Source organism: Oxyura jamaicensis, chromosome 10, assembly GCF_011077185.1.
Source record: "Oxyura jamaicensis isolate SHBP4307 breed ruddy duck chromosome 10, BPBGC_Ojam_1.0, whole genome shotgun sequence".
Taxonomy (NCBI): Eukaryota; Metazoa; Chordata; class Aves; order Anseriformes; family Anatidae; genus Oxyura; species Oxyura jamaicensis.
In genome coordinates, this window is record NC_048902.1 from 20,993,876 (window position 1) to 21,019,973 (window position 26,098).

Here is a 26,098-nt window from a genome sequence, read left to right on the forward strand (position 1 = left end):
CTCTCCGAAGCGCTCGCAGCAGGACGCGTTTGTCACGTCCCGCGACGAGGTGGCGCGGTGGTGCGCGATGCTCACAGCTGCACGTCTGGCAGGCTCGGGAAGCAATCCCACAGCATCATTTACTGCTCATCCTGAAATGAAAGCACCGCGGGGGCAGAAGGGATGTTGTTGCCCTCCCGCCTTCATTAGGTGACACCGCGCTCTGTCACAGGCTTTGATCTCCCCGGGCTCTGGGAGAGGCGCAGGTGTGTGTTTGTTTTCTCAGCTCCATTACCTGCCCCAGCGAGGCAATGACATCCCTCCGACCCCAGGAAGCATTTCCAGGCTGATTTAGCTGCTCCTGAAAGACTGCTTTAAATAAACTAATTAGTGAGCAGCCTTCATTTCTAGATTTAGCAACCTTCAGTGCAAATTAAAGGTGACGAGCAGCATCGGAGCTGAGCCGTGCGTGACCCTCACCGCACCAGGTGCTCTCCAGGCCCTGCGGAGGCCGGGTGCCTGCGCGGGGCTTTGTGGCACTGCAGTGATGGCCGCAGGGAAGGGCTGGTGCCGGGGTGCCCCCATGGGCAGGCAGGAGGGGAGCGAGATGTGGAGCTCTTTGGGAAGCGAGGCCCAGGCAGGCAGAGCGCGCTGCTCACAGTGCCGTGTGTTTTGGGCACCCCGCACACGAGTAAGGGAGGTGCAAAGGCAACGGTGTGCCAAGAGGGGAGCTGGGCTAGTAAAAACTTGGGGTGTTGCAGGCGCACCTTGGCCCCTCTCCCTCCCTGTCACACAGCAGCTGGAGAAATCCGATTTACTTGGGCAGAAGCTGATTACGGCTGCTTGACACCCAGGAAGGCAGCAGGGCCAGCAGGTCCCGTGCTGACAGGCTGATGGGGGTCAGGGCCAGCAGGGCTGTGAGCTGGGGGGCTCGGGGAGGTGTTTGGCAGGGGGTACCCGCACATCCTTGGCGGGACAGGCTGGGTGCTCGGGGAACACGCTCTGCAGATCGCTCGCCACGTTTTTCCACATTTAGCTCGCTAATTCCACTTTGTGTTAGTGCTTAACAGGAGTGAGTAGGGCAAGGCTTTGAGTAATCCCCACGTATGGCATTAGAGCACACGGAAAGCCCATTGGAGGTAAGAAGGAGCCATACACAAACTTAATGGACTTTGGCTCAAGCCCTGCTGGGGCTGCGTGGGGGATCCATTAGCTCTTTACTCCCTGGTGTAAGCGCCTTAGCTCCATGGCAGGGGGATGCCACCAGCTCCAGCCCCTGCTGGCAGGCACAGCTCTGCTGCTGTGTCCCAGCACATCCCGCAGCACCTGGGCATGCAACCAGGGCACACGTCTGGGGGGGGAAATGCTCACCTGTGTAAGAGCAGCAGGCAGCAAACGGAGCACCCAGCTCCAGGCCCTCTGCTCCCACCAGCAGGCAGCAGCACCCCAGGACACCAGCCCAGTGCTAGGCCCATGAACCCACAGCCCCTGGGCTGGGAGCTGCCTCAGCCCTTACCAGGATGCTGAGCCATCCTGACGGATGCTGAGCCATCCTGCTCCATCCCTGCTCCATCATCCCAAGGCTGCAGCTGCACCCTAGCGCTGCCTCGGTGTTTCCATGGCAACTCCCACTGTAATTGCTCAATATTGTTCTTTTCCATTTAACAAGAGATCCCTGCTGCTCCTTGCAATAGCTCATTATCTCTTGTGCTCCAAGAAACCATCCCCGAAACAGCAGCACTCTGTACAGAATAGGATCGATTTCGTAAGCCTTTGTGTTTGGGTACAGAAGGGCAGAGGGTGACCTAACCCAGCTGGCTTCCTCTCAAGGCTCCTAACTCAAAGGACAGAGACAGCCCCCAAGAACCTGAGCCTGCTCCCCTGGGCCTGTGGCCCGGAGCAGCCCGTTCCCATCGCAGCAGGTGCCTGGGGAGCAGCACAGTGCCCAGGGGAGCCTCCTGGCACAGGATCAGGAGCAGCAGCAGGGTCCTACAGGAAGGGCTCACTCACACCCTGCCCTTTGGCAGAGCCCTCCACAGGTCCCCAGGTGCTGTGCTTTCCTGCAATAACATCACTGATGAAAACCTGGTATTTTGCCTAGAAAAAGCAATTACTTAGGTCATAACCAAGCCATGCTGCAATGCTTTTATCTGTCTTTTTAATGCCTTGCTCGGTCCTGTACTCACCCCAAGCAGCACTGCTCCTGCTGAAAGGGGGGCACGACTCATGCCAAGTGAAATGCGATGCTCAGCTATGCCCCTGGGATGAAGCTGTCCACGGGAATTCCAGATCCTATCCCACAAACACAGAATCGAGGTAAGAAAGCCTTTGCCACACAAAGCAAAGCTGACGTGCCGAGGGGCTTCTTTTCTTGCTGGTTAGGGAATTAGTTTCTGCCATGAAATAACGCTGTGCCTGCGCACCATTTACAAAGAGCAGTGAGCTACCAGAAAGCTGAACCAGAAAGCTGACCTAGATGAGCCCTAACAGAAGGCTTTCTTAATAGGCCAAAGGGTAGAAGGAACTGGAGACAAAACATCCAAGGAGATGGCTCTGAGTTTAGCTGAGAAGGCTGGAATGCACGTTCATCACCACGCCCGAGCACATACAGACTGCCTTGGGAAATGCACAGGAAAGCAAGGAAAAGAAACATCCAGGCAGGGCACGGTCTTATACAACACAATCACACAGCCTGGAGTTAATTCTATTAGTGACCAAAAAAAGCAAGTCAACTTGCCAGGAACTTGCAATGTCCAGACAACAGATACACTTCACATGCCTGATACTGAGAGATCAAAGCCAAGTACAAGAGAAATCTGCTCATGCAGATAATGTACACATGGCACCTTGCAGGACAAGGCCCTCTTTCCTGACAGCGTTAGCTGAGATAACCACCTCACTGAAATTGGAGGCATTGGCTTTAACCAATAGTCCCTGGAGTTAAAAAGAAACAGAACATCTCCAAGTCAACACTGCAGATCTTTGTATTCAGAGCAATGCACTTTGATCATACGTGACATGACATTATCGTAAGTGACTAATCCAAAGAGAAATATCAGAAACAATACTTGAAATTAAAAAAGTTTATTTGAAGATTTGTAAAACAGCTCTGTAAGAGACCAACACTTCCAAGACACTACAATATAATGCATTTTTCTACTGTTAGAATATAAAAACTCACAGTCCTTCAACCACCTAAACAAAAACATACATTTATGGACCAAACATTTTACTTCCAACACCAAGAAAGTAAATGGGTTTGATTCAGACTAATAGCACCACAACTAGGTGATCACAACCCTCATGGGTCTGAGTCTGGATTTGTCATTGCTATGCCATAAAGCAGATTCGTTAGGCACATCTTAGTGTCAGACCCATGAGCACTGAGGAGTTCATACAATGAAATACAACTGCATTCTTTTTACATTCCACTGATGCAAACAGTAGCAAGCCAGAAACACCAAGAGTTTCCACTAAACTCCAAGCATCCATTTCAGTACAAGAAAGTTTTCAGAACTTAAAGATGCCAGCTCCATATTAAACACACAACTTTATTCACTTTATGTTTACATAGTCTGTGCAATAGACATGTGCAATAGAAGGGTGAAGAACAAGACGTAGAAGTGGACAGTATTACAAGGATCCCATCCATGATCACTGTTGCAGAGCAGCACACCATTATACTGCTTTCCGATGATACTCGGGAGGGGCTACTTCATAGTCACTGGCACTAAACAATGCAGAGGAGTTCTTTGCTAAGTACCTATGAAAGATATTAAAAAGATAAGTGATTTTTTCCTAAAATCTGCTTAGCATCACAAGTGAATCAAAAGGTGTTTAACTGAGATCATCATGAATGATTTCAAGAGCATACACCTAACATTCATCCACTAGAATGTCAGCTGTCCAAAGCCATTAAGGGTCTGACACCTCATGCCAAAAATCAAATCCAAACAAGCTGGAGTCAAGCAGCTCTGGCTCCAAGTGAGCACAGGGAGGTTAAGATTAACGGGATGAAACCATTTCCATTTGAGGTTCAGTCAGCTGCTGCACCAAAAGTGAAGCTACTGCTGCTAGTACTCAGAGGGGCAGGAACAAGAGAGAGCCGTGTGGGGTCCTATTTGCACCAATACAGAACCTGCCTGGGTAAATGAAGGATGGCTAGAGCAAGAGGAGACATGGCCATCTAGATGTGGTAACAAAACAAGCATCGTATGCCATTATTTCTCATTGTACAGATTCAAGTATTTCTGGTCAGTGCACTGGCTTCATGTTTAATTTATCTGAAATCAAATGTCTACTTATTGTTGATTAATTTACATAATTTAATAGTTTGCTATAATTGTAGTGGCTATAAAAAAGCAGATGACAAATGCTTCAACATTTATTTTGAAAAAAGTAGCAAACTTGGACAGTTTAAAATTGCAGACTAACGGATACATAAACACGTTTAACCAGCACTAACCTCAGTATAACTGGAGAGAAGTTAAACTTACTCATCCTAGTGTGCAGCAGCTTGAGAAACTTAGCGGCAACGCCTGAAGATACCATACACAGGCCTAACATATACATACGCACACAAAATAAGCAGACTTTTGTAACATGACCCAAGTTTTTTCTTGCTAAAAGGCTTTAAGAAGTACTTACTTTAAGAAGTCATGCAAATAGTTTAACAGCAAAGCCAGACTCTTCTCATCAAGAGGTGTGTAAGCAAGCATAGCTCCGATCCGTACTGTTTCAAAACAAGTAGCACTTCTTGTTAGAGATGTCTAAGTATCTCAGTAAGACTAAACCTATGCTAGCATATATAAAAAGGCCAGGAATCTATTTTTATATAGAACCTAACCTAAAATTATTTTCCATTCTAAATCCTTGAATAACTGAACATCAGTCATACAGAATAAGAATAAAGCATGAAGCCCCAGGTTTCAAAGGTGCCTTGCAGATTTCTGCAATTCACTCTCATCGATACTCAAGACAGGAGAATTATAAGCATTTAATTCCCTAACCTCTCTTCAGCCTCTAGGTGAGATACTTACCAAATAGCCTCAGTAGATGTGGGGCACCATAGACTTGAGACATAGGAGCGTCTGGGTGATCTGCTAAGATCTCAGCATACTGGGGCCTCTCAAACTTGTACAGCAGCTGTGTTCCCAGCATGACATTGAAGTATTCCTTAATTCCAGCCACAACTTCATTGACTGCATACTCCCTGGTAAACAGAGAAAACATTGCAAATCTCGTTCTAATGACTGGCCGAGCACAAGACTGGAGTCGGCTTGGTGAGTCTGTTACAGTTCTGGAAGTCTTTTACAAGCCTTCAGATTTTTCCAGGAAATTTGTCTGGAGACCTAAAAATGTACAGCTGCGTGGAACGGTGCATTTCAAGACCTCCTTTAAAAACTGACTGTTTTGAAAAAACTTGGGTTTAGTCATCAACTCAAATTAGCTTGCACAGCCCATTCAATGCAGTGAACTTCTAAGGACACTTCCCAGCTCTTTGTTTTCAACCAAAGTTAATCCTAACTCACAACAGTTTAAAACTGCCTGATTAAAGTAACCAGAGAACTACTGCTGAATGGAAGGGGACAGCCATCCAACATCCCAGGCAGCTGACTCTTTGTAACTCTGTGCCGTATTCCTGCAGGCCTCCAACAACTAGTTGAAGAATAACTGTATAGGAATTTATTTTCTGTATAAGCAATCATGCTACACATCTTGAGTAGAACAACCCTCACTCCACCCAGCAAAAATTTAAGTGGCCATTACAACTAGATAAATATATTAAAGCACCCTGACAAGCCAGTAACATACTTCCTCTTGAATGGAAGAATAGTTTCACATTTCAGGCTTTTGTCTGTGAAAGCAAAAACCTTCATTCAAGAATACACACACCCTGTTTGTTGTCACAGCTGGACTGCTGATGCAACTACCAGCAAGAATCTTCAAAGTACCACCTCAGGATTATTAGCTTTGCCCATCCGATTCTTTTAAAAGAAGTCATCCTCTACCTGCCCGTCCTCCACCCCTTACCTCAAGGAGAAAGCCTACCAATACTCTAACACTTTTTGCTGTGTAGCCTTTCTGATAGTTTGTTCAGCTTACGCACTGCAAGCAACACCTAACTTCTTCACCCAGTGTAGGGAGACTGAGCTAGAAGGGGATGGAGAATGATTGACTTGGCTTTTATCAGCCTCCTGCAGGAAAAAAGCCCGGGGAAGGGCAGGGCATGAAGGAGAAGTAACATCCAGAAAGCAGAAGCATGTCTTTGAATTACCTTCTCTTTGAATCACCTTCTCAGATTTCTTAACTCCTCGATCACCTTGGTCTCAAACATTAACCTGAGCATAGGGCTGGGATACGTTTAACAGCTTCACTAATTTTTCCATGAACTATAAAGGGCAGCAACAAAAGCAGAAGATGTAGTTAAGGTTTCAAACAACTGCTGCTTACTTGTTATCAGTATTTCCTCGTGATTTCTTGTAGTTTGCATAATCCTCTAAAATAGAGTCAACATTCTTCTTGGCAGGAAGATAGAAGAGCTGGAAAGAAACAAAATTGAACAAATACAAGTTGTCTGAATTGTGCAGACATCTCTACCTATGTGCTAGCCTCAGACAGACATAAGGATATTTCCAGAATTAGCAGGTGAAGGTGTTAATTCTTACTGAAGGAACATCAACTGTCTTAGTTGTGCATACTGAAATACTTTGCAGCAACCGCATTCATGTTTCCATTTTACATTTCTGCTGCTCAAAAGCAACGTGAACTGCCAAAGCCAACCCAAGAGCCAAAAGGTACGCAGCAAAGCACACAAATGCCAGTGCAGACCTGCCTAGCGCAGCTCACACGGCTGTTGCAAAAGCAACGGCGACAGCTTTGATTATTCTGTTGTCTGCTTTGCTTCTTGCTTCTACGGTTCAGCAACGGGTACCACTGTGCGAAGCAAACAATGCCACTGGGCACATTCTGGGAAGTCTCACTGCCTGCACCATCTAACAACTATCACAGCTACATCACAGCTTACAGGACTGAAGACAAGGTAAAAAAAACCTCAGCGTGCAGAACCGGAGTCAGTGTAATGCCTACTAGTACTTAAGCACCTTTTCTGCTGGTGCAAGCACAACATTTCTGTTCATAAAAAGTCAACCTTATCTACGTAGGACACGATTCTCGCTCATCTGCGATTTTTGCTCATGGGGAAAACAGTACCTCAGAGCAGCAGTAAGTCAAAGCATGCAGTTGCAGCCTGTCGAATCAAAAGCATACAATTTTCAATGCTATTTTCTATGCTGCTTGCCAGTTGAAGCAAACAGCTCCACACTGGAGTCATGATTTACTAACAAGTTTATGGAAGTGTATTATACTTTTTAAAATGGAAAACTGTCTTGCCTAGGTAAAATTACTGCCTCAAGAAGCTTTAACAGATTCTACCTGGCAGAAAAGTTGAGAATCACTGCTCGAAGAGACTGTTTTCTGTCAGAGCTGTAGAACTTGAGATACTTTAAGAGCTGGGCAATAAGTGACATGTGAACAAAACAGGAAGGAACTGAGATAGAACATCTACCCCATGCAATGTTCCTACAGACTAGTTCTCTACCAGCTAAGCAAACTCTAAGCATGTGTGACCTGTTGGCATGCTTTGAGGAACACCACACTTGGCTTAAAATTACTCGACTTTCAAGCTTATGCCCAGTTAAGCTGAATCTATCGCACAAATTTACATTCAGCTCTGCTGCACCACGGTCATAACTCACAGGTGACCTCTGTTTACACCATCAGGCTTCTGTCAAACTCTACAGGAGATTTAGCTACCCTGCACTTGAAGAGGATGAGAAATTCCAGTTTATTGTCCTTGCCTGTACACAGATTTTAAATTTATTTTTAATTTATTTTTAGAAATTACCTGCTTTTGCCTGGTGATCAAGTCCCAGTCATCTACCAGCCATGGTTTCAGCTCTTCTGGGATTTTCACCTTTACTTCAACTCTGTTCATAAATGTTTCTTCCTGGAAAAGAAAAGTGAAGCCACACTAATTACTTTCAGATAACTGTCCAAGATAAGAGTCACCATATCACTTGTTTCCACAACTCAATTATATTACTGGACTAAGGAATTGCCAAAATAGACTCCAGAGGGAACAGTGAAATAACTCAGATTTTCCAAGGCCACTTGGCAACCCTAGGGTTTTGCAAAATTATAGCATTTCACACCACTGTACCACAGAACAAACGTTGCTGTCTGAGCAAAGCAACTCTATTTTATGTCAAAACCCCTATAAGAGAATCACAAACACATACACTTTCCACTGTTGGATCTACTCGAGCTCTCTTCTTCCTAGGAGGCTGAGGAGTCTCACTGGTACTGCTCCCTTCTCCAATTCCAGGAGCTGTGCAGAAAAGAGAAATTATGCTGCTTAAGGAGTCTGGTAAGTCAGTAAGAAATACCATTAAAAAGAAAAAAAAGCATTTAAAAAAGTAAGATTCAGACTTCAAGTCATCTTGCTTTTTGGTTTAGTATTTCTTGTATTCTGAACATCACACATCGGTGACTCTAAACTGCTACATTTGTGCTTATCCGCAGATGGAGATTTCTGCATCAAGAACAAAGCAGGGCATCAGTATCTGTAACGTTCTTTGGCAGAATGTTTTTGGAGCCAGCAGCTCAGCTTTGTGAATTGTGCCCCATGTCAATAAAAAAACAAGTTTGACTTACCAAAGTATTTCAGATTCATGTGGATACCACTTTGCTTTTAATCTGCGAGAAGTCAAAATCTTGACAAATAGTTCATGTACAAATCAGCAAGTTATACATTCCTCCTGCTGAAGGGGAATGGACACTAAGATCCAGGAGGAACACCACAAGGTGATAGTGTAAGCGAACTCGGCGGGGGCCGATTTAAGATCTTATTCCAGCTAAGAATCCTTCACTAAGAACATCCACTTCCACAAAAAATAAAGATACTTACTTTTCTGTTTGTTCTTTTTTGTTTTCCTGCAAGAAGAACACAAATTATTGCAAATATAAAGACAAGAATTTAAAGAATTGAAAGCCAGAAAAATTGTCCATTAAGCTCAGAACCATCATCAAGTACTTAGCCTAAAGAGTATTTAGATAACAACAAAGGAAAGGAGAAGTGTCAGGTGTGATTTATCACTACAGTTATGATGCTTTAAGATTTCTCCAGGACAAACGGTTGTATTCACATCTGGGGGATTCATTAAACGTAAACCTACAACAGTCCAGAAGACAGGCCAAGAACACGTATTTTAGAACAGACCTGACCACCATTTATCAAATAGCATCTACAGATTTCATATTTTCCAAATACTCATAGATGTTCTACTTCTGCATTTCAGGCATCACTTAAAGACGAAATACAGGACAAGGAAACAGAGGTGATGGAAATTATCAGGTAAGTCTCAGCTAGCTGACTTTTCCGGAAAGTATTGAAAAAAACAATTTTACCTCTACAGCAGCATAAGAAAGTTTGAATATCACCATCAGAATTAATGACATGCATGAAGTTGCATAATGATGCAATCATAGGCAGTCCAAAGTTTAAGGGAGATCGTGATAATGCTTACTGGAAACATTTGGAACAATACTGAAGAGTGTTGTTCCTAATATTTATCATCTTATCATGCTGCTCTCTTAACACTTCAGACTTGTCTAAATTCTCTCCTTAGCCCTCATTTTTATTCCAACAGTTATGCTGAGAAGCTAACTTCCAAGAATTTTAAAAACACCTGCACGCTATATGAAAATATTCAGATATGTCAAGATATATTAATGACAAAAAATTAAACTACAATTAAACTATTATTAAAACTAAAATTAAACTCTGTACATTTACTAACCTTTTCTAGAAAAATTGAATTAAGAGTCTATTAGCCACATTTCCGTTTGCTCACTGTTGATAGGAATCCAGTTAAACCCCTCCCTCAAAAAAAACAAACAGAAATCAGTGGCCTAGATGGCAGATTGTGAGGATAAAACCCTTTACCAGTACAAGATTATTTCTTTGTTAATTCATCACAACGTCAAAAGACATTTGTATTCGGTCTTTGAGCTGGGATTATCTCAGTCAGGAAGTAGTCAGCCTCAGAAAGGTCTGAAGACAGGAAAAGCAACACTTTTTTCAAGCTTCAAGTCACAAGCTATCATTAGGCTTAAAAAGAACTGTGGGCAGAATGAAAATCCCCTCTCCAGGAAGAGGTAACAACTGCCAAGTGAAGTCACTGATAATGGACTTGTGTATTGAAGAGAATGCCTTTTCTTCCAAACCTAGAGTAAACAAGTAGAAACAGGGAGTTCTTTTGAGGATTAATGTCACAAGATAAAAATAAAACCAGAACATCAGCCTAGGAGCAGAGTCCTCGAAAACTGGAGCAGACAGATGATCTAGAGTACTTTAAGAACTACTGCGCTTAAGACAGAAAAGCGCACCGATGTTACTGATGCACAAAGTCCAGCATAAACCCATTCAGGGCAGTTGCTTGTGCTCTCCAACCTCACTCCTTCCTTCTCGATTCCTTACATTTCAAGTTACATCTCTGCTTCAAGTCAGAGCAGCTGTCTGTCTGCAAAGTCTAAGACAAACCTGCTTTAGGGAACAAAGATCTCAGGTTAGAGACAAAGCATGGCCACTCGGCAGAGGTTCGGTGCCTGTACAGCAGAGTGGCAGGAATAATACTCTTCACTAGGTGAAGAGATGTGCAAGATGAAATGCTTCTGCTAGAACCTCCCTGCAACAGCTGGTTAGGATGCAAGCAGCAGAATGAAGGTGGGCTACCACTTGGGGCTCTGGGATTTGAGGTTAAAGCTCTCGTCGATGACAAAGGGAGATCAGCAAGGTGCCAGTTTACTGACAGTACAGCAGCACAGATTCAAGTAGGCTGTCCAAAATCTTAAAGTCTCTCCTAGCACAAGAGGACTAGTAACAAAAGCTTACAAGAAAATATTAAAGTACAACAAGCAAGTACATTGAATAGTCATCATCAGCCCTCTACTGCCCCGGCAGCTTGGTTACTACGTTAGCTGCAAGGAGTAGCATTCCTCTCAAAATTCAGTTACAGCATCCAACGCTATTGGCAAAGGATAGATAGCGCAGTCAGAACCATCCACATCTCCTGCACGGTCAGGCTACCTGACCTTACATGGCACACAGAAGTGGAAGAGGTAATGAGAGCAGGAACAGCTGGCGGTGCAGAGCAGCCTAATACCAGGAGTAACCAGCGGGTGGAAGAGTGGAAACTGTAGAGGTATCATTAGAGATAAAGGGTGAAGAGGGACCAGTTAATCCTTCCTCAAGAAGGAAGAAAAAGACCAAAAACCCAAGCAGAAAGCATTAAAAAAGAGGAGTCATCATCCTCCTTCCCCTTCTCAGCACAGTAGTGAATGAAAATGCACACCGCCACAGGATGCCGTGGAGGCCAGAGGCCCAAATGGTGCAGAATTTATTAGGTAAAACAGTCCTACAAAGGACTATTAAACCCATCACAGGGATATGGCCTCCAACGCAGAAGTCCCTTGCTGACAGGCTGCTAGGAGCAGAGGATATTTCTGGCAGAAAAGCATCGCAGACTTGACTCGCTTGAGGTCTGTCCCCAGGTTGCTAGTGACCACCAGACGGCACAGCGGGACCGGGAAGTCTCCAGCTTGAGCCAGAATAGCCCTTCCAGTATTGTCACAGCCCCAGACAGCTGGCACGCAGGCAGTGTTCGTATGCTGCCTGACCTTTAGAGGACCAAGTAGCTCGCATGAGAGCTACCAGCCATGCCAAAGATAGTAGGGGATGCCCCAGAGGACACGCAGCAGGAGCGCATGCTTTTGAGTAACGTGTTCAAATTAAAAACAGGCCTTCTGTTAGAAAAGTAGCAGTAACCCCCATGTTTAAGTTGAGATACTGCTTTGAGAGCATCTCTGGTGACACTGCTTGCAGATACATCACGACAAACACGTGTTCTCAAACCTGTTACCCAGTGCCATGCCCTCACTCTAATACCCTGGGTTGCCCTTCTTCCTTCCCAAGCACAGGCTGGCTCAGCTTACTGATTTTAACACGATAATCACATTAGGCCTGTCAAAAGTAGCATCATCTCTTAGGAACTGGAATTCAGCAGTACCATATATAAGACAGTCTGGAAGAGCCAGTACCTGTAGGGTTGTATTTCACTTTCAGTAGCCCACTACAAACATACAAGTGTTTTCTATCAGGGTTTTTCTAGTTACTATATGATTAACGTCAAAAGAACTGCGTACAATTGGCATTTCATGCATATTTCTATTTGATTAAACACCGCTTATAAATAGCTTTAAAAAAAACTTTGAACTGGTTGCTGCAATTTACAGAACAGTTACTCTGAACAGACTCAGGCCATGATAAAAATATAGATTACAGAGCAAGATCAATCCCCACGTTTGTCCCACCGTCTACCGCAGCAGCCGAGCTCTCAGACTTACAGAGCGCAGCGCAGTTTATTACTGATTTCCATGGAAAGAGAGCTCCAGGCTACAGTAAACATGCAGACCAACTGTAATCTTCTAGAACAATCCAGTTTCAAAACCCTGAAGTCAGTTGTCTTCCACTTTTTGAACAGCGGGCACCGAACGCATGTAGCTGCTCAGAACATACTTCTCCCAACTGAAAACGTTGGCATTCCAGAGAAACTACGCACTGTTAGTCCATGCCAGCTTTAAAAAAAACACAATATTCTGCAGCACTGTGAATTAACTGAATTGCTACCAGAGCTTACATCGTTACAACTGACGACTTTAAGAGTCGCTAAAGGAAATCTATGAAAGCAAGGAGGTTTGGATTTCAGGATGAAAATCCTGGTTTGACAATCCATCCTTAACTCACCGCGTCGATATTGTAGGGGTCTCCAAACAGCAAACAGTATGCGCTCCATCTCGTCTGAAAAATCTAGGCACAATGGGGGTTGAGTTAAGGAAAGAATGTCAGACCTAGTGCTCAGCCTTTAAGAGAATCTATTTAAGATTCAAAAATTTACCTTTTTAGCGGTGTTTTACAATCTTATTGAACATTCCTGGAGGATAAATTTTTCTTAGACTTATTTCCTTTGCGTTCTTGTTTGGCTATCCGAGGAATAAGTTTCTACAGGTAAGTCTGAACAGTTCCCTCTGTTCAATCCTCCAAGAATGCTACAAAAGGTAAATTTTGAGGCCTAAATAGGTTGACAGTGTTACCCTTTAGAACAGTTGATCAGTCTCTCCCCCTCCCCACCAACGGTACGTTGTGTACCTGCAACGACCTTAGATTAAAACAGAACAATCCCGAAGTGTGAGCTGTATTCCCAGATTTGTCAGAAGCCACCTTGACCTCAGGTGTAAGCAGGATGTGAGCAGCAGCAGTTGAGCCAATAACGTTCAGTATCGCAACCCTGCATCACTGCTACGTTCAGTCAAAGCATTTCCTCCCCTCAGCCTCCAGGTAGGGAAGAAGACAGGGAGGCTTTGTTGGAAGAACCAGAGGTCTAATTTAGAAGGATGCTGGTAATGGCTAGAGACTAGGAGCAAGATCAGTGCAACAAGCATATGGGACCCTGTGAGAGATACCTTTCACATCGCAAGACTGCTGTTTTAATGACAGGTTTTCCTCCTTCCCCTTTACTACTCTGATCTTCCACCTTCGAGGAATTAAGCTTTCCAATCACCATGAAAATTTCAGAGAATGAGCTTCCTGTATGTTCTGCTACACCAGAAACGATCGCTAACGCTCAGTATTGCGATGACAGCAAAAAGCAAAACCACTCCCTTCGCCCAGCTGGTTTTAACTGAGAGTAAAGACGGACCCGGTAACATGCTTTTGAGCTTTGAATTGAAACAGAAGCTTAAGATGAAGTCCTTTTCGCTGCATCAGTCTACCTTGGATGCAACGTTACTACATGTGGTTGAGAGGATTAAGCTGACTTTGAGTTCTACTGCTGTCCAAGTGGAGGTTAACGTTCTCAGCCCCAGACAGCAAGTCACCAACCCACTGCGATCAGCCTGAACTCCCAAGATGCCTGAAGCTGACAGTACAGGGAACCTGCTCCGAGTTACTATTAGGATGTTCTCTGTAATGCAATTTGTAGCCATCAAAACATTTACAATTGAGTCATCACCGCCTATGTCAAAATTGTACATTAAATTAATTCTACTCCTACTGAATAAAATACAAGCAGACTCAAGTGCAACAACCCCTCGAGCATTACCACAATTTAGATATTTTAATTAGTTTTTAATGACTTTCATTAGGAACTGTCTGAGCAGGCTTTTTTCCCCACCCCCTCCAAACGAAGACAGACTGACTACGTCCCTGTCAGAAGCCCGTCCCAAGCTGAGAAAGCACACAAAACCAGTGTGCTTAAGGCACTTTGGAATCTGTAGCAACAGATCAACGGAATATGCACGTAGCATTATGACCAGATCCATCTGACTGCCCATTTCAAGGACCAAAAGACAATTTACAGCCTTGGGTAGGCTTTGGCCAGCTGCAAAGTGAAATCTGCATTCGGGATCTAGCGCGGAAAAGCCTTTATCCACTGCCACTGCACTTCTCAAGCCAAAGATACTTATTTTGTAACGCAAAGTTACCCATAAATGAGGCATGAAATGCGAGACTGCTGCCAAATGCTCTTAGCTGCTGAAATGACATCCCTTCCTTCCTCCTGAAGACTAGGATCATAAAAGGAGTCAGCAGTTCAAAACATCTCAAACATCACATTAGAAATGAGTATATTCATGATTAAAAAGCTGAAGTACTACCCCAAACAGAAGAGTTTCATGGCACATGAGCAAAGCAAAAGAGCTATGAGAATCTAAGCATAAGGCCACACAAGCCTATTCTGAAAAACAAAAAGGATGGAATGGAAGAAGTCTGACAATTACGTTCTGATTTTTTTTCTAATAAACATCTGAGCTTGCTTCTGGTCTCTTAAGATGCAAAACCATTTCAATAGCATGTGTTTAGATTTGGAGAAGACAGCAAAACACCAAAGGCTTCCTAAACACGGTTTTAACAACTGTACAGTAAGAAGGCAAGGTATTTTAAGGATTTTTTCCCCCCACATAAGTGCTTGTGCAGCCTGGAAGAGCTGCAAAGTTCTGTACAGAAACCAATTTCACTAAGATAGACAAGTCTAATGAGGACATGTCACAATTGAGTGTCAGGCAACTAACTTGAGAGGAATAGTATGCAAAAGAACTATAAAGCATTAATGTTTAGCCTACTCAGTACCTTGATCCAAGATTAAACATCATTCAATCTTGGAAGACAGTTTTAATAAAGTAATTCAACAAAAGCCTTTCATACCACAAAAGTAAAACGTCTGCAGGGATTGGTCAGGAGTAAAAGAATGGTTCTTTAGGCTAAACTATAAGAAAATCATCTAGGGATCAATAGTAGAACTTACAAGCAAAAGTTTGAGTTTTATTGTTGTTTTTGTTTTTAAATAAAAAGCTTCTTACACTTCAACATTTTTCTGCTGCAGACCAGATGTCTTCTTGCCCGGAGCAGCACCTCTCATCTTCCCCTCTGCATATTGTTCCCTTTAAAAAGAATACATTTGGCAATAAGACTAACAGGAAGAGAACCTTGTTTTCCCCTCAAAAGGTAACAGGTTATACAGAGTAGTCACAAAGCTTCTAGTAAGTGATTTCAAGTCTTATTTGGGATAAGGAGGAACAAATTCAACTCAATAGCAAGAAGAGGATTTTAAAGGTTGGGCTAGATGATCTTAGAGGTCTTTTCCAGCCTAAATGATTCTACAACTTAGGCTTCTTCATATTATGAACTTCGGAGTATAAATTTCCATTTACTTCTCCTCCCACCATCCTCTTTACTCAATCCCCTAGAAGCAACACACAAACTGCTTCTGAAAAATAGGACATGCTAGATAAAAGCACTTTTGTTACACAAAAAAAGAAATCAAAAGATCGGCACTCATAAGAATCCAAGTATTTGTATGCATCTTGAAGCTGTCTGAGAAGATAACAGAATGGTTTTGTTTGGAATGGACCTCGGGAGTTCATCTGGTCCAACGTCTCTGCTCAGTCAGGGCCGCCTAGAAAAGGCTGCCTAGGAACATGTCCAGACAGCTTTTAAGTATCCCCTAGGCAGAATATCCTTAGCAGTTAACAGTGTACTTTAGGGATTCTGCATGAGGATCATTTTTAGTCACCTAACTTCTGTGTTAAAGAATGTACTTGCAGTTAGTCAGCTTGCCTCTCCTCAAATTTCCGGAGCACAGAGATCACAACACCTCTAGAGGCACCGCAAAGAACAGACGTGCTTCATGAAGGCATTCGTTGTGGTTTTTCTTTTTTTGTTTGTTTTGAACTTACCGCCCTCCCTTGATATACACATGCTGGATTGAAGCCCTATAGAAAAAAATATTCTGCTGCCGAGGACTAATAAAACTACTTACTGGTTGGCCTTTTGAAGTTCTTTTTGTTTCTGCAAATTGGTATCCACGTATTTGAGCACCCTGCTTTCCGGAACCCATTCATCCCAGCTGGAAAAAAATAAAATCAAATCAAACAATCGTTCAAAAAGACCACAGAATTGCATTCTACATAAAATAGGATCAGTTAAAGGCTTTGCAGAATTTGAGACTGAACTTTGCTTTTGTGACAAGTCATGGACTGGCACAACTGAGTCAGTTACTAAAGGCATTCCCCACTGTCCGAAGCTGTAACAGTTTCTCTAGGGTACCGTAACCCTCAGTCATTTCTGAAAGTTTCCCAGACTTGAAGGATAGGCAATCTGGGCGGGAGGGAGCTGTCTTTAATATAGAAGAATCTCAGGAAAAAAATAAATAAATCTACACTTACTACGTGATGGGGCATCTGTAGCCATAACTATATTATGAAGCGAGTTTCCTTTATCTATTCCAACATTTTATAGGTTAACAAATTCAGCAATAAGATCTTACTGTAAGAAGAAGAGCTCTGATTTCTGTCTGTGAAGGAAACCAAGATGGCATGAATATTTGAAGAATCTGAAGTGAACGATTTAAGAGAACAGGTGTTGGGGAAATTGCCATTATGAGCAAGAATTCCACTTTGACAAGGAGCGGATAATCCGAGCAATCTGACAAATTATTTCAAATAAAAGCACATTAAAAGTGGCCAAGTTATTCTGAAACATGCAAGTTAAAGCTCTCTGCACGAGTTCTGTGTCATTTGCACTATATGGCAGTAGCTGCCACCCTTGGAACACCAAAGTGACAAAAACCAATGCCACTACAGGAATATAAAGTTTCCAAGATTAAGACAAGCCGAGCTTTGCATCCAAATGTTAGAGAAACAGATACGCAGCTGTACATAACCTAAGGTTCAATTTTTAGGACAGTGCCTTGGTCAGATAGGTAAGCTCCTTATCTTACTCCTGTCTGTACAGCTGCGAGACCTCCAAAGAAGTGTTATACAGCTGCCGTACATGTTATGTTGCATGAAGAAACTTCCTATCTTGTTGGTGTTTGCAGAAAAAAAAATCAAGCCAAGCAATTAACAAGTAACAAAGGACTGTAATTACAGAACCCAAAGTTAAAGAATCATATTGTCCCAGTTGTCTGTATCTTGCAGCAAAGCCACTTTTAATGTAGCTAACTGGAAGCCTGAAGGCAAAAAAACCCTGAAATAATGCAAGCATGAAAAGAAAAGTAGGAGTCACATCATTTATGGCACCCTTCTCCACTGGAGATAAGCTAGGAAATGAAGTATCAAATTTATGCTGCCTCATTGATACAGAGCAGCCAGCTTCATCATCAGTTACGCTCCCTGCAACTGTCAGCACTGACAATAAAACATTTATCTGCCCATTGGCAGGAGGGGCAGGGGGTGGGCAGGCAGACGCATTTAAACAAAACAGTAGGTATTAAAACATGAGGTTCAGTTTTTATTCAAGTCAGTGAGATCAAGATATTAGCAACAGAATCTTCACTCAAGGGCCTGCAGCACTGAAACAAAACAAAAATCAGAAAGCCCTCTGGAGTCTGACTAGGTAGAGCTTCTCTTCACTAAAACCCTCCTTTTTTTAAATTCAAAGCTGAGTGACAGAACAGAACTCAAGGAAAAACTACACAAATGCAACAATCTCATGGCAAAGTTAATCTTTAGTGAGCTGAGCATTATATCATGAAGCCATCTTTATTCTTTAAAATCATCGTACCGATAATTCTATTATTTTTGCAGAAGGGAAAGGTATCTCTAACGGCACCTTTGCGTGAAAGGCCAGAACCAAAACACAGGCTAGAACTGCTCCTGTGAAACACTAAATAAAATAGATAGCTCTTCCCATTCTGAAAGCAGCCTTCACGAAGGCACGTTTTTCCAAATCTTTGCTGCCAGAAGCGATTTAAGAGTGAAAAACACTGTGAGCAGAGCACTTTGATCCACCGCACCAGGGATTACCTCTCATACCAGCATGCAACAAGAAAGTTTTTGCACTAAATATTTCTGCCAGAGAGGAATTACAGTTACTGCTGTCACACTTGGACAGAGTACTATAAAGCCCTCCCATTCATGAGGCTGCTGACACCCTAAGCTAGTTTGTCTAGATAACCAAGGTCTGCTATCAGTCATTGACTCAGCTATACAGAAATAGTTAGAGGTCAATTCTATAGAACCCGCTAAAGACACAGAGGGCAGAGCTTGTCCATGAAGATAGTATTCAAACCGATGAGAAGAGACAGCGAAGGTCTGCTTCCATTTTATGGAATACTTACTTTTTATTCCAGCCACTGTAATGGATAAAGTACTTCACTTGCTTGTCCTTTATGGCAACCTTTACACACTGGAACAGAGAAAGAAGTTTGGTCAGTACCAATGAGAATGAGAAGATCTCTGAATGAGTTTTGCTTTGTAAGCTTTCAGGCTCTGAACATGCGGAGACTTCATGCAAGCAATTGAAATACCTGGCAGCAAACTCACAGCAGAAAGGAAGTTCTCTACCACAAGTTACTGCCTATTTAGATTTGGCAGGGCTAGGGAAACAAAGAACTCTACTCAGCTATCCAAAGGGCCGCCTCCATTGTCAAGAAGGATCAGAAACCCCTGAGGATGACCAGAAGAGCAAACAAGCAGTCACTTAACTCCCCCAAGGTTTGCCAAAAGCCATTCACTACAGAGCTTGGTCACATGCAGGCCCCTACCTCCCAGACAGGTAAGCAGGCTGAAGTAGAGTCTTCAAAAGTAAAAAAATCAATAGTATGGATCTCTGCAGTCACAGAGAGCACACTGTATTCAGTAGAAAGGGTTGCAGTAAAGGCTTTTTCTAGATTAAGAATGTACACACGATGTAAGTAAAAACAGTTATTTCCATTACAGACTGGCCTACGAAGACGGCAACCTCCTTACTCACCAAGATTAAGGTGAGACCATTCAAAAAGGTGACACAGAAGAAGGATGCCCCAACTAGCCCACAACACCTCTCAGATGCATCCCTCCCTGAAACTCTTCTGTCTGAGAGCTCACACGGCCCTACTGGCAGCCTGCAGGACATTGCCTCAGCTCAGCCAGAGGAAGACAACGAGGTGAGCCGGAACAAGCACACACGTGGCTCAGTAACTGAACTGTCGCCTGCACCCTGACATGCAGGAGCTCAAGCTACCACACCTGTATATAAGGAGAACATAACCAGAGACATGCCTCCTCCTGCAAAACACAGCCCAGAAGACAGACTACATAACCCTGCCTAGTCCCCTTTGTGCCCGCCCACGTCCCCGAATTCCTAGCTACACCAAATTAAAACCATCAGCTTTGCCTTGGATAAGGCACTTCATCCAGAAAGGTAAAACTTTGCTCTGAAGATGCTGGGATACAGATGCTGCTGTACCACTTCACAACATCCTCAAGTTGCTTCACTGTTGGAACACGAAACACACCCCCTTTGGCTCTAACGTTTAACCCGTTTTCTCTTGCCATGCTGATCGAGTCACCTTTCAGTACTTCTGAGAATCCAGAGTCTTCTGCCGTGCAGCACTTGCTCAGGATCACTGCCGTAACTCCTTCCCATACCTTCCCCAGTTTAAAGAAGCATTAATACTTAGGTGTCAACATAGAGCAGAACAGCTTACTTTACTGCTGAACTCAACACCACCGTGCATGGAACAAACTCAGCATCACCCAGACTGGCAACTCGGAGGAAGGATAAACCCTGTTTGATGCACCGCTGTGCTGGTTGCTCATTTTAACTCACTAGTTCGCTGCAGCCCTGGACGCAAAGCCAAAGACAGGCCGTAGGCTCAGGAAGTCTCTATTTGTTTTGAAGAATGTAAGTGAGCACAAAGTCAAAAATTCAAATATATTCCAACCCCAAAGTATTTTCCTTCCTGGCTGCATCTATTTCAGGAAGCAGAGAATCAATGTGTAACCAGCACTTCCAGTCTGCTGAGAGCAGTTAAAAGGTAACAGCTTTCAGCTGGAAGGGGGGGAATAAGCCTCATTTAATTCTGCATTGCACAAACAGATCCCACGTGGTGATTGGAAGTCATAACTTTTCATACTATTCTAATGCAAACACCAGTGTTTCTCTGATCATCTCGCTGTGGGAAGCCACAAAACAAGTAACTTGCACACTGAGAATCACTGAGTAAGATTAGATCAAAGGAAGAGCAGAAAGCTAAGGTTGTTATTCGTTAAAAACCATTCAAGTATCTTCGTAAAAATCAAGACCCCGTTCCTCCTGCCACTTCAGGAGCCTGGAAGGATCCAGATCCTCAGTGTAAATAGCCAGCCAAAAGCTCTCCCTACCACACCACTCCTCGTTACTGAGGCTAGAACCCACTGGAAGCAAGTTTAAAGCATCCTCCAGATTTCTGCAAGTCTGCTCACCCACACAGCTACAAACGCCCCATCGGCAGTTGCAGAGGAAGCAGCAGTAGGCAGCCAAGTCAGGAGCTAGGCCTTCAATAAAACGGCTGGCACGGCAGTGGCATCTGCACAAGGTCCGAAAGAAAACAGCGGAATTGCAAGTGCTGCACCACACAGCTGCAGCTGCAGCAGCCAGGACGCTTCTCCAAGCCACAAGGCTGTAACGCACGGCTTCCGAGGTTAAGGGGACAGAGCTGAGAACGCCAGCTCCTCTGTCCACTCAATGCAGCAGCACTTTCCGCAGGGCTGTCCCATGTGAGACCACTGACTGCCCTCAGCCATCCTCATCTCCGAGGGAGCTCAAACCGCACTCTACCAGCTCGTGCATTAGCTCCAGCACCAAGTGTTACAGATATCAATGCTTTCCAGTGTTTTTTTTTCCTAGGAACATGTGTGTTACAGAAGTTCAGCACAAGATCTAGCCTACGTAACTTACCAGCACAGCTGCGTGTACCATTGTGGTGTGGTTTTTAATTGTGTTTTTCTATAATATAGAACTACAGGGTCTAAAACTAATTAATTGCATACATTACCAGGTTTTCCTTCATTTTAGCTTCCAGCCTTAAGCCCATAATGTAAGGCACAGCAGGTAAATGAACACAGTTCTCTGCTTCCCCGGGCAGCAGTCAGAACCGCCTGCAGCAGTAAGCGGCCACACGTACCTTTGCTTCATACAGGAGAGGTCCGTGGAAACACAGCACTCGCTCACCTGAAAGAAAGTTACAGATAAGCATCTTAGAATAATCCTCATGTACAATTTCTGCAAAATACACGTTATCCGGTGCAGCACAGAAGGCTTGTGTCACGGCCCCGACACCATTTGGTAACCAGCATCTTGAGAACAGACCAAAAAAAAACAAAGAAATCTCATCAGCATCATCAGGAAGAAAAACCTGCTTTAAGCCTCTCCGAAGGTAAACTTGACATCTGAAGAAGACTCCCAGTACATTTTCCATTTGCTTTTTAAAAAAAGTGACAAGATTAACACCTGAAATACCAGCAGCCACTAATTCATACTGGAGCAGACGCTGATCTCCTTTCTGATCAGCGATGCACAGCCCTGCCGTTTCACGGGGTGCTCACACTTCCCGTCTGACATTCAGATTTTCCTGCCTTTCACACATTTTCACAACAAATGCAGTCTCCTCCTCGCCCATCGCTTTGTGAAGAGTACCAGTACAACTTCTAAGCACACTTATCATTTAGCTTGAAAAATCTACAATTAAAATAATTTTACTTGTCGTGTTGTGAATGCCCACAATAAAGCACTTGAGCTTTAGGCCTGCAGGAAGCTTCATTCATGGGACATTTCTCCATTTCAACGTTAACACTGAGATTATAAACATCTGTATTTAGGGAAGAAAGTCCTCCAAATTTGAATGTCTGCTATAAATTTCAGCCGCATGGATTCCTACAGCTATGAACTATTTCTGGCTGGAATTCTACTCAACTTCCAGCCTCTGCAGCTCGTTATACCTCGCATTAACTCAGTTATTACAGCTTGAACTGCACGTTAAAATCCCGTGCATTTCTGCAGGTTAAGGACATTGGTGTCAGCACGCAGCAGGGGATGCCAGGGCACGACTGATGACGTTCTGCCACCAGCTGCCCCAACACACGCCCAAGCACGGCGGTGGGGGACACAGAGCGGCCAGCTTCCAGTCCTGCTTCTGAGGGACGGGGAAAATGAGCTTTCATTTACCTGTATCAGTACCAACCACAGCCACTACCTAAGAATCAAGGTGCATGCCAAGCAAGCCCCCCAGGAAGCATAACCCTGCCCGTTATTGTCCTAAAGCGCCGGGTGCGTTGATGTCCGCGCGGATCCCAGCCCAGCCGCTGTGCGGCCCAGCACGGCGCCCATCGCTGCTCCTGGGCGAGGGTCCCCACCAGAGCACCACCTCAAGCAGGGCGAGTGCCGGGCACATCTCAAGGTCGAGAGGATGGAAGTCCTGACACAGCCAGGAGATTTCGGCAGCTTTAATGCCCACGCCTGCAGGCGAATTAAGCGCATTGGGGATGACAGGGAGAAGGGCAGCCTCAGGCCTTACAGGCAGGAAAGCCGAGAAGAGGAAGAGACGAGGACCGGAGGATCCCCAACCCTTCCAGAACAATCTTCCTGGCTGAGGTGCAGGGAGCTGACGGTTCCCACAGGCTCCCGGAGCGCTGGGGCTGAGAAGGGAAGGCAAAAACCCAGCGCCCCCCGGAGGGAGAGGAGGCCCCGGGGGGGAAGCAGCGGCTGTTGGAGGCCCCCCCGCCCGGCCCGGCGGGGCCCTTTGTCCCTTCCCGGCCCCCCCCCGCAGCCCCCCGTCACCCCCCGCTCACCCTCCTGGAACTTGGGCTTGGGGTCCTGCTTGGGCGCCATTTATGAGCGCCTCGCGCGCCGCCCGCCCCCTCCCCCGGCGGCCTCACCGCCGCCGCCGCCGCATCACGCGCGGTCGGCCCCGGCCCCCGCCGCACCGCGCATGCGTCTTGCCCACCCCCCCCTCCCGCGCGCCGCGAGGCACGCTGGGAGTTGTAGTTCGCCCCGTCAGGAATCCGTGTCCAACCCCCCCCCCTCCCTCCGCGCGCCCCGGCCGCGCGGCTCTGCCCGTTCGGCTGCGGGGGGCTGCGGAGCGGCGCCGCTGATGCGAGGCTGCACGAAAAAGAAAAATAAAGCGGAGAGGGACAAAAAAAATATCAGGCGCCCAACGTGGGGCTCGAACCCACGACCCTGGGATTAAGAGTCCCATGCTCTACCGACTGAGCTAGCCGGGCGCTGTAACCACCATTTGGCTCCGCTCTACTCGGCGGCGCCGCCCGCCCCGCGGCCTGCCCGGCCCGGGACGGGGCCCTCAGGGGGCGGCCGCCCCTCAGCACAGCCCTGGGAACCCGCGGGAGCCGAGCCGCGGGGCAGGCGCCCACCGTCGGAGGCTGTGGCCGGAGCTGCCCGCAGCAGCTTCCCTTAGTGCCTCCTGCCCTCGTTTCTGCAAGTGTAAAGCTGTGCGTGTGGGCAAACCCCTCGCATTTGAGCAACTGCGTTCTGTTTGTACTTACAGCCCAATGTTTATTGTTTTTTTTCTGTCAGAATGCTTCCTGTGATTATCCTGCCGTATCTCTGTTTTCATATTTTAACATTATCACTTCAAAAAAAAAAAAAAAGAAAAATGCTAGCCAAGCAGACAGAAGTGGAGCAGCACTAGACGTAAACGTCTGGGAAAGCTACAGGAGATTTCAGTGTGGTCTGACAGCACCAGACAGTCTTCAAACCGTCATGTTGGTTTCTTTTTGAAGAGATAAGGAAATAAATATTTTGCAATTCCACATACACTTCCTGTACAGGCTGCACTCGATGTAGTGTGGGGTTAGGAGGGCACCAGAGCCTCATTACACGGTTTGTCTCCTCAGCGTTTCATAGCGCTGCATGCTCGTGTTTCACAAATGTCGTCGTGGTTTTCCACCAGGAGGCCCACATGCGGGGCAAAGGATGGCTCCGTCGGCTGGCAGCGGCTCCAGCGGCAGGACCTTACACCCAGAGGAGCAGGGAGAGCCACCTGAGCGAGCACACGGCACGGGCCGAGGGGCCAGGAGCCCTCCACATCCCCAGCACTGGCCGCAGGGGCCCAGGGGCGAGGCCTGGCTCAGAACGGCCTGGATGTGGGAGCAGGAGCACAGCCACGCAGCACGGCCGCCACACGGAGCCCTCACAGCCCTCGGCTGCCTCATGCGAGGCCGCTGGGCCCAGCCGTGCCCCGGGCAGAGGCCGTATCCTTCCCAGCGCAGGAATGTAAGTGCTGTGGGTCAGTGCCCCCTCTCTGGAGATACTTAGCAAGTAGGAGGCAGAAGCGGCCAGATTCCGTTTTCCTTTGGCAAAACTACAATGAACGTAGTGTCACGGCACTCACTGGGTCATTCAAGAGTAGTTGTTGTTTAAACGGCAGGATGCTTTCAAAATTAACCTCGTTCTTCTCTGTTGCTTACAGAAGACACAAAATGCCTGGTTTTGATGAGTCAGACGTGAAAATAATGGCACATCTGGTGCGCTGCACATCATGGGTGCAGACCTAAACCGTCAAACACTCTGACCTGGGGTCCATCCTATACAAAATAAGTTTTATCATGCCTTACAGCTAAATTAAGCTTACAAATGCAGACTTCTGAGCATGAACTGCTCCGTTTAAAAAATGTTATAGAGCTCCCCATAACCAAACCTGGAACACCCCGTCCTCATGAACGCGTTAAACCTCACTCACAAGTAATCTTTCTTAGACCTCACTCACAGTCTTTCCAAATGTACGTATCAGAGACTAAACACTCGGTTTGGCTATTTTAAAACATTTTAGCCTTCCGGCTTAAATAGATAGCGCTAGGTAGTGAGATCCTGACATGCAGAGAGAACAAGCAGGAAAAGCAGTACAAGTACTATGCTCGATTAGTAACAGTCATGTATTTCATGAGGAAGGGACTGTAATTTCCTGCAGTCTTCATGTCCTGCCAAGGAGTTAGTTAGAAAAAAGAAAAAGAAAAGATGTAAAAAGGGAAAGCCTCCGACCTTATACTGTAGGTGTAAGTACTGGGGGAAATGGCAGCCCAAATAAAGCATCACAGAGCTGTTGTTTTTCGTTGACATTTGTGCAGATCCGCAGTGAGATGGGGGAGAGGTGGCAGTCTCATGGAGGACCCAAACCCACACACTTGCCAGGTAAGAAGAGATGGTTTTGAGCAAAACTGCAGATCTTCCCGAGACCTAGTGCTCACCACAGAGAGCATTTTATCGCTTTGCACTGTGCCCTTATTAAGTAAAGTGCAAGCGGCAGGCGGAGATGGCTGCAGTCTCCCCTCGGCTTGTGCTACCCCGGCGTTTGATGAACCTCGAGGCCCTGCGTGTTTCTTGCACCCGGTTGCTGTCAGGGCTCCCCGGGCCCGGGACGAAGCCCCGGACGGGCACAGGGTCCCCGGACGGCTCCGTGGCGCTTCCAGCCGGGCCCCCGGCCCCGTCGGCTCCTCGCCGTCCCCCTTCCGCGGTGGCACCGGGACCCCTTGTGCCAGCACCGGCAGGCTCCGGCTCTGGGGGGGCAGAACCGGAGGGCCCCTAGGTGCGGCGGACACCCTCCGCCAGGCCCCTCTCGGCCGGGCCGCCCCGCACGGAGCGGCCGCCTGGGGGCAGCCCCGGGCCGTGGCGGCCGCGGGGGGGCAGCGGCGGGGCCGGGACAGCGGCGGGGCGGCCCCGCGGGTCGGGACGCGGAGCCGGAGTGCACTG

The 26,098-nt window shown here is 46.0% G+C and overlaps 1 protein-coding gene and 1 non-coding gene across 6 annotated transcripts; both read right to left on the reverse strand.

Annotated features, from left to right (window-relative positions):
• Positions 1-3,047: 3,047 nt before the first annotated feature.
• MORF4L1 (mortality factor 4 like 1) lies at positions 3,048-23,323 on the reverse strand. Of its 5 annotated transcripts, none has more exons than XM_035335833.1 (14): positions 23,185-23,323; positions 21,522-21,568; positions 18,714-18,781; positions 16,920-16,946; positions 16,413-16,499; positions 15,454-15,534; positions 12,845-12,907; positions 8,948-8,973; positions 8,280-8,368; positions 7,886-7,987; positions 6,433-6,521; positions 5,019-5,191; positions 4,627-4,711; positions 3,048-3,742 (listed from the first exon to the last, which is right to left on the reverse strand). In XM_035335833.1, the coding sequence occupies exons 1-14, from the start codon at positions 23,222-23,224 to the stop codon at positions 3,658-3,660; spliced, it is 1,062 nt and encodes a 353-aa protein (XP_035191724.1). In that variant the 5' UTR covers positions 23,225-23,323; the 3' UTR covers positions 3,048-3,657. The 5 variants fall into 5 exon arrangements, with proteins under 5 accessions (XP_035191724.1, XP_035191723.1, XP_035191726.1 ...); XM_035335832.1 differs by having other exon boundaries at positions 16,920-16,985; XM_035335835.1 differs by lacking the exon at positions 16,920-16,946.
• Positions 23,324-23,543: 220 nt separating this feature from the next.
• Positions 23,544-23,616, reverse strand: TRNAK-CUU. The gene has a single exon. It is a non-coding gene; the product is annotated as a tRNA-Lys (tRNA).
• Between the last annotated feature and the right edge of the window lie 2,482 nt (positions 23,617-26,098).

Coding starts and splice junctions, on each gene's coding strand:
- MORF4L1 (XM_035335832.1), bottom strand. CDS start 23,224: ATGGCGCCCAAGCAGGACCCCAAGCCCAAGTTCCAGGAGG. Junction 6,522..7,885: donor TGATCACCAGGCAAAAGCAG/GTAATTTCTAAA, acceptor GTTTCTTTCCAG/CTCTTCTATCTTCCTGCCAA. Junction 3,743..4,626: donor TATTTGCATGACTTCTTAAA/GTAAGTACTTCT, acceptor TATCTTTCATAG/GTACTTAGCAAAGAACTCCT.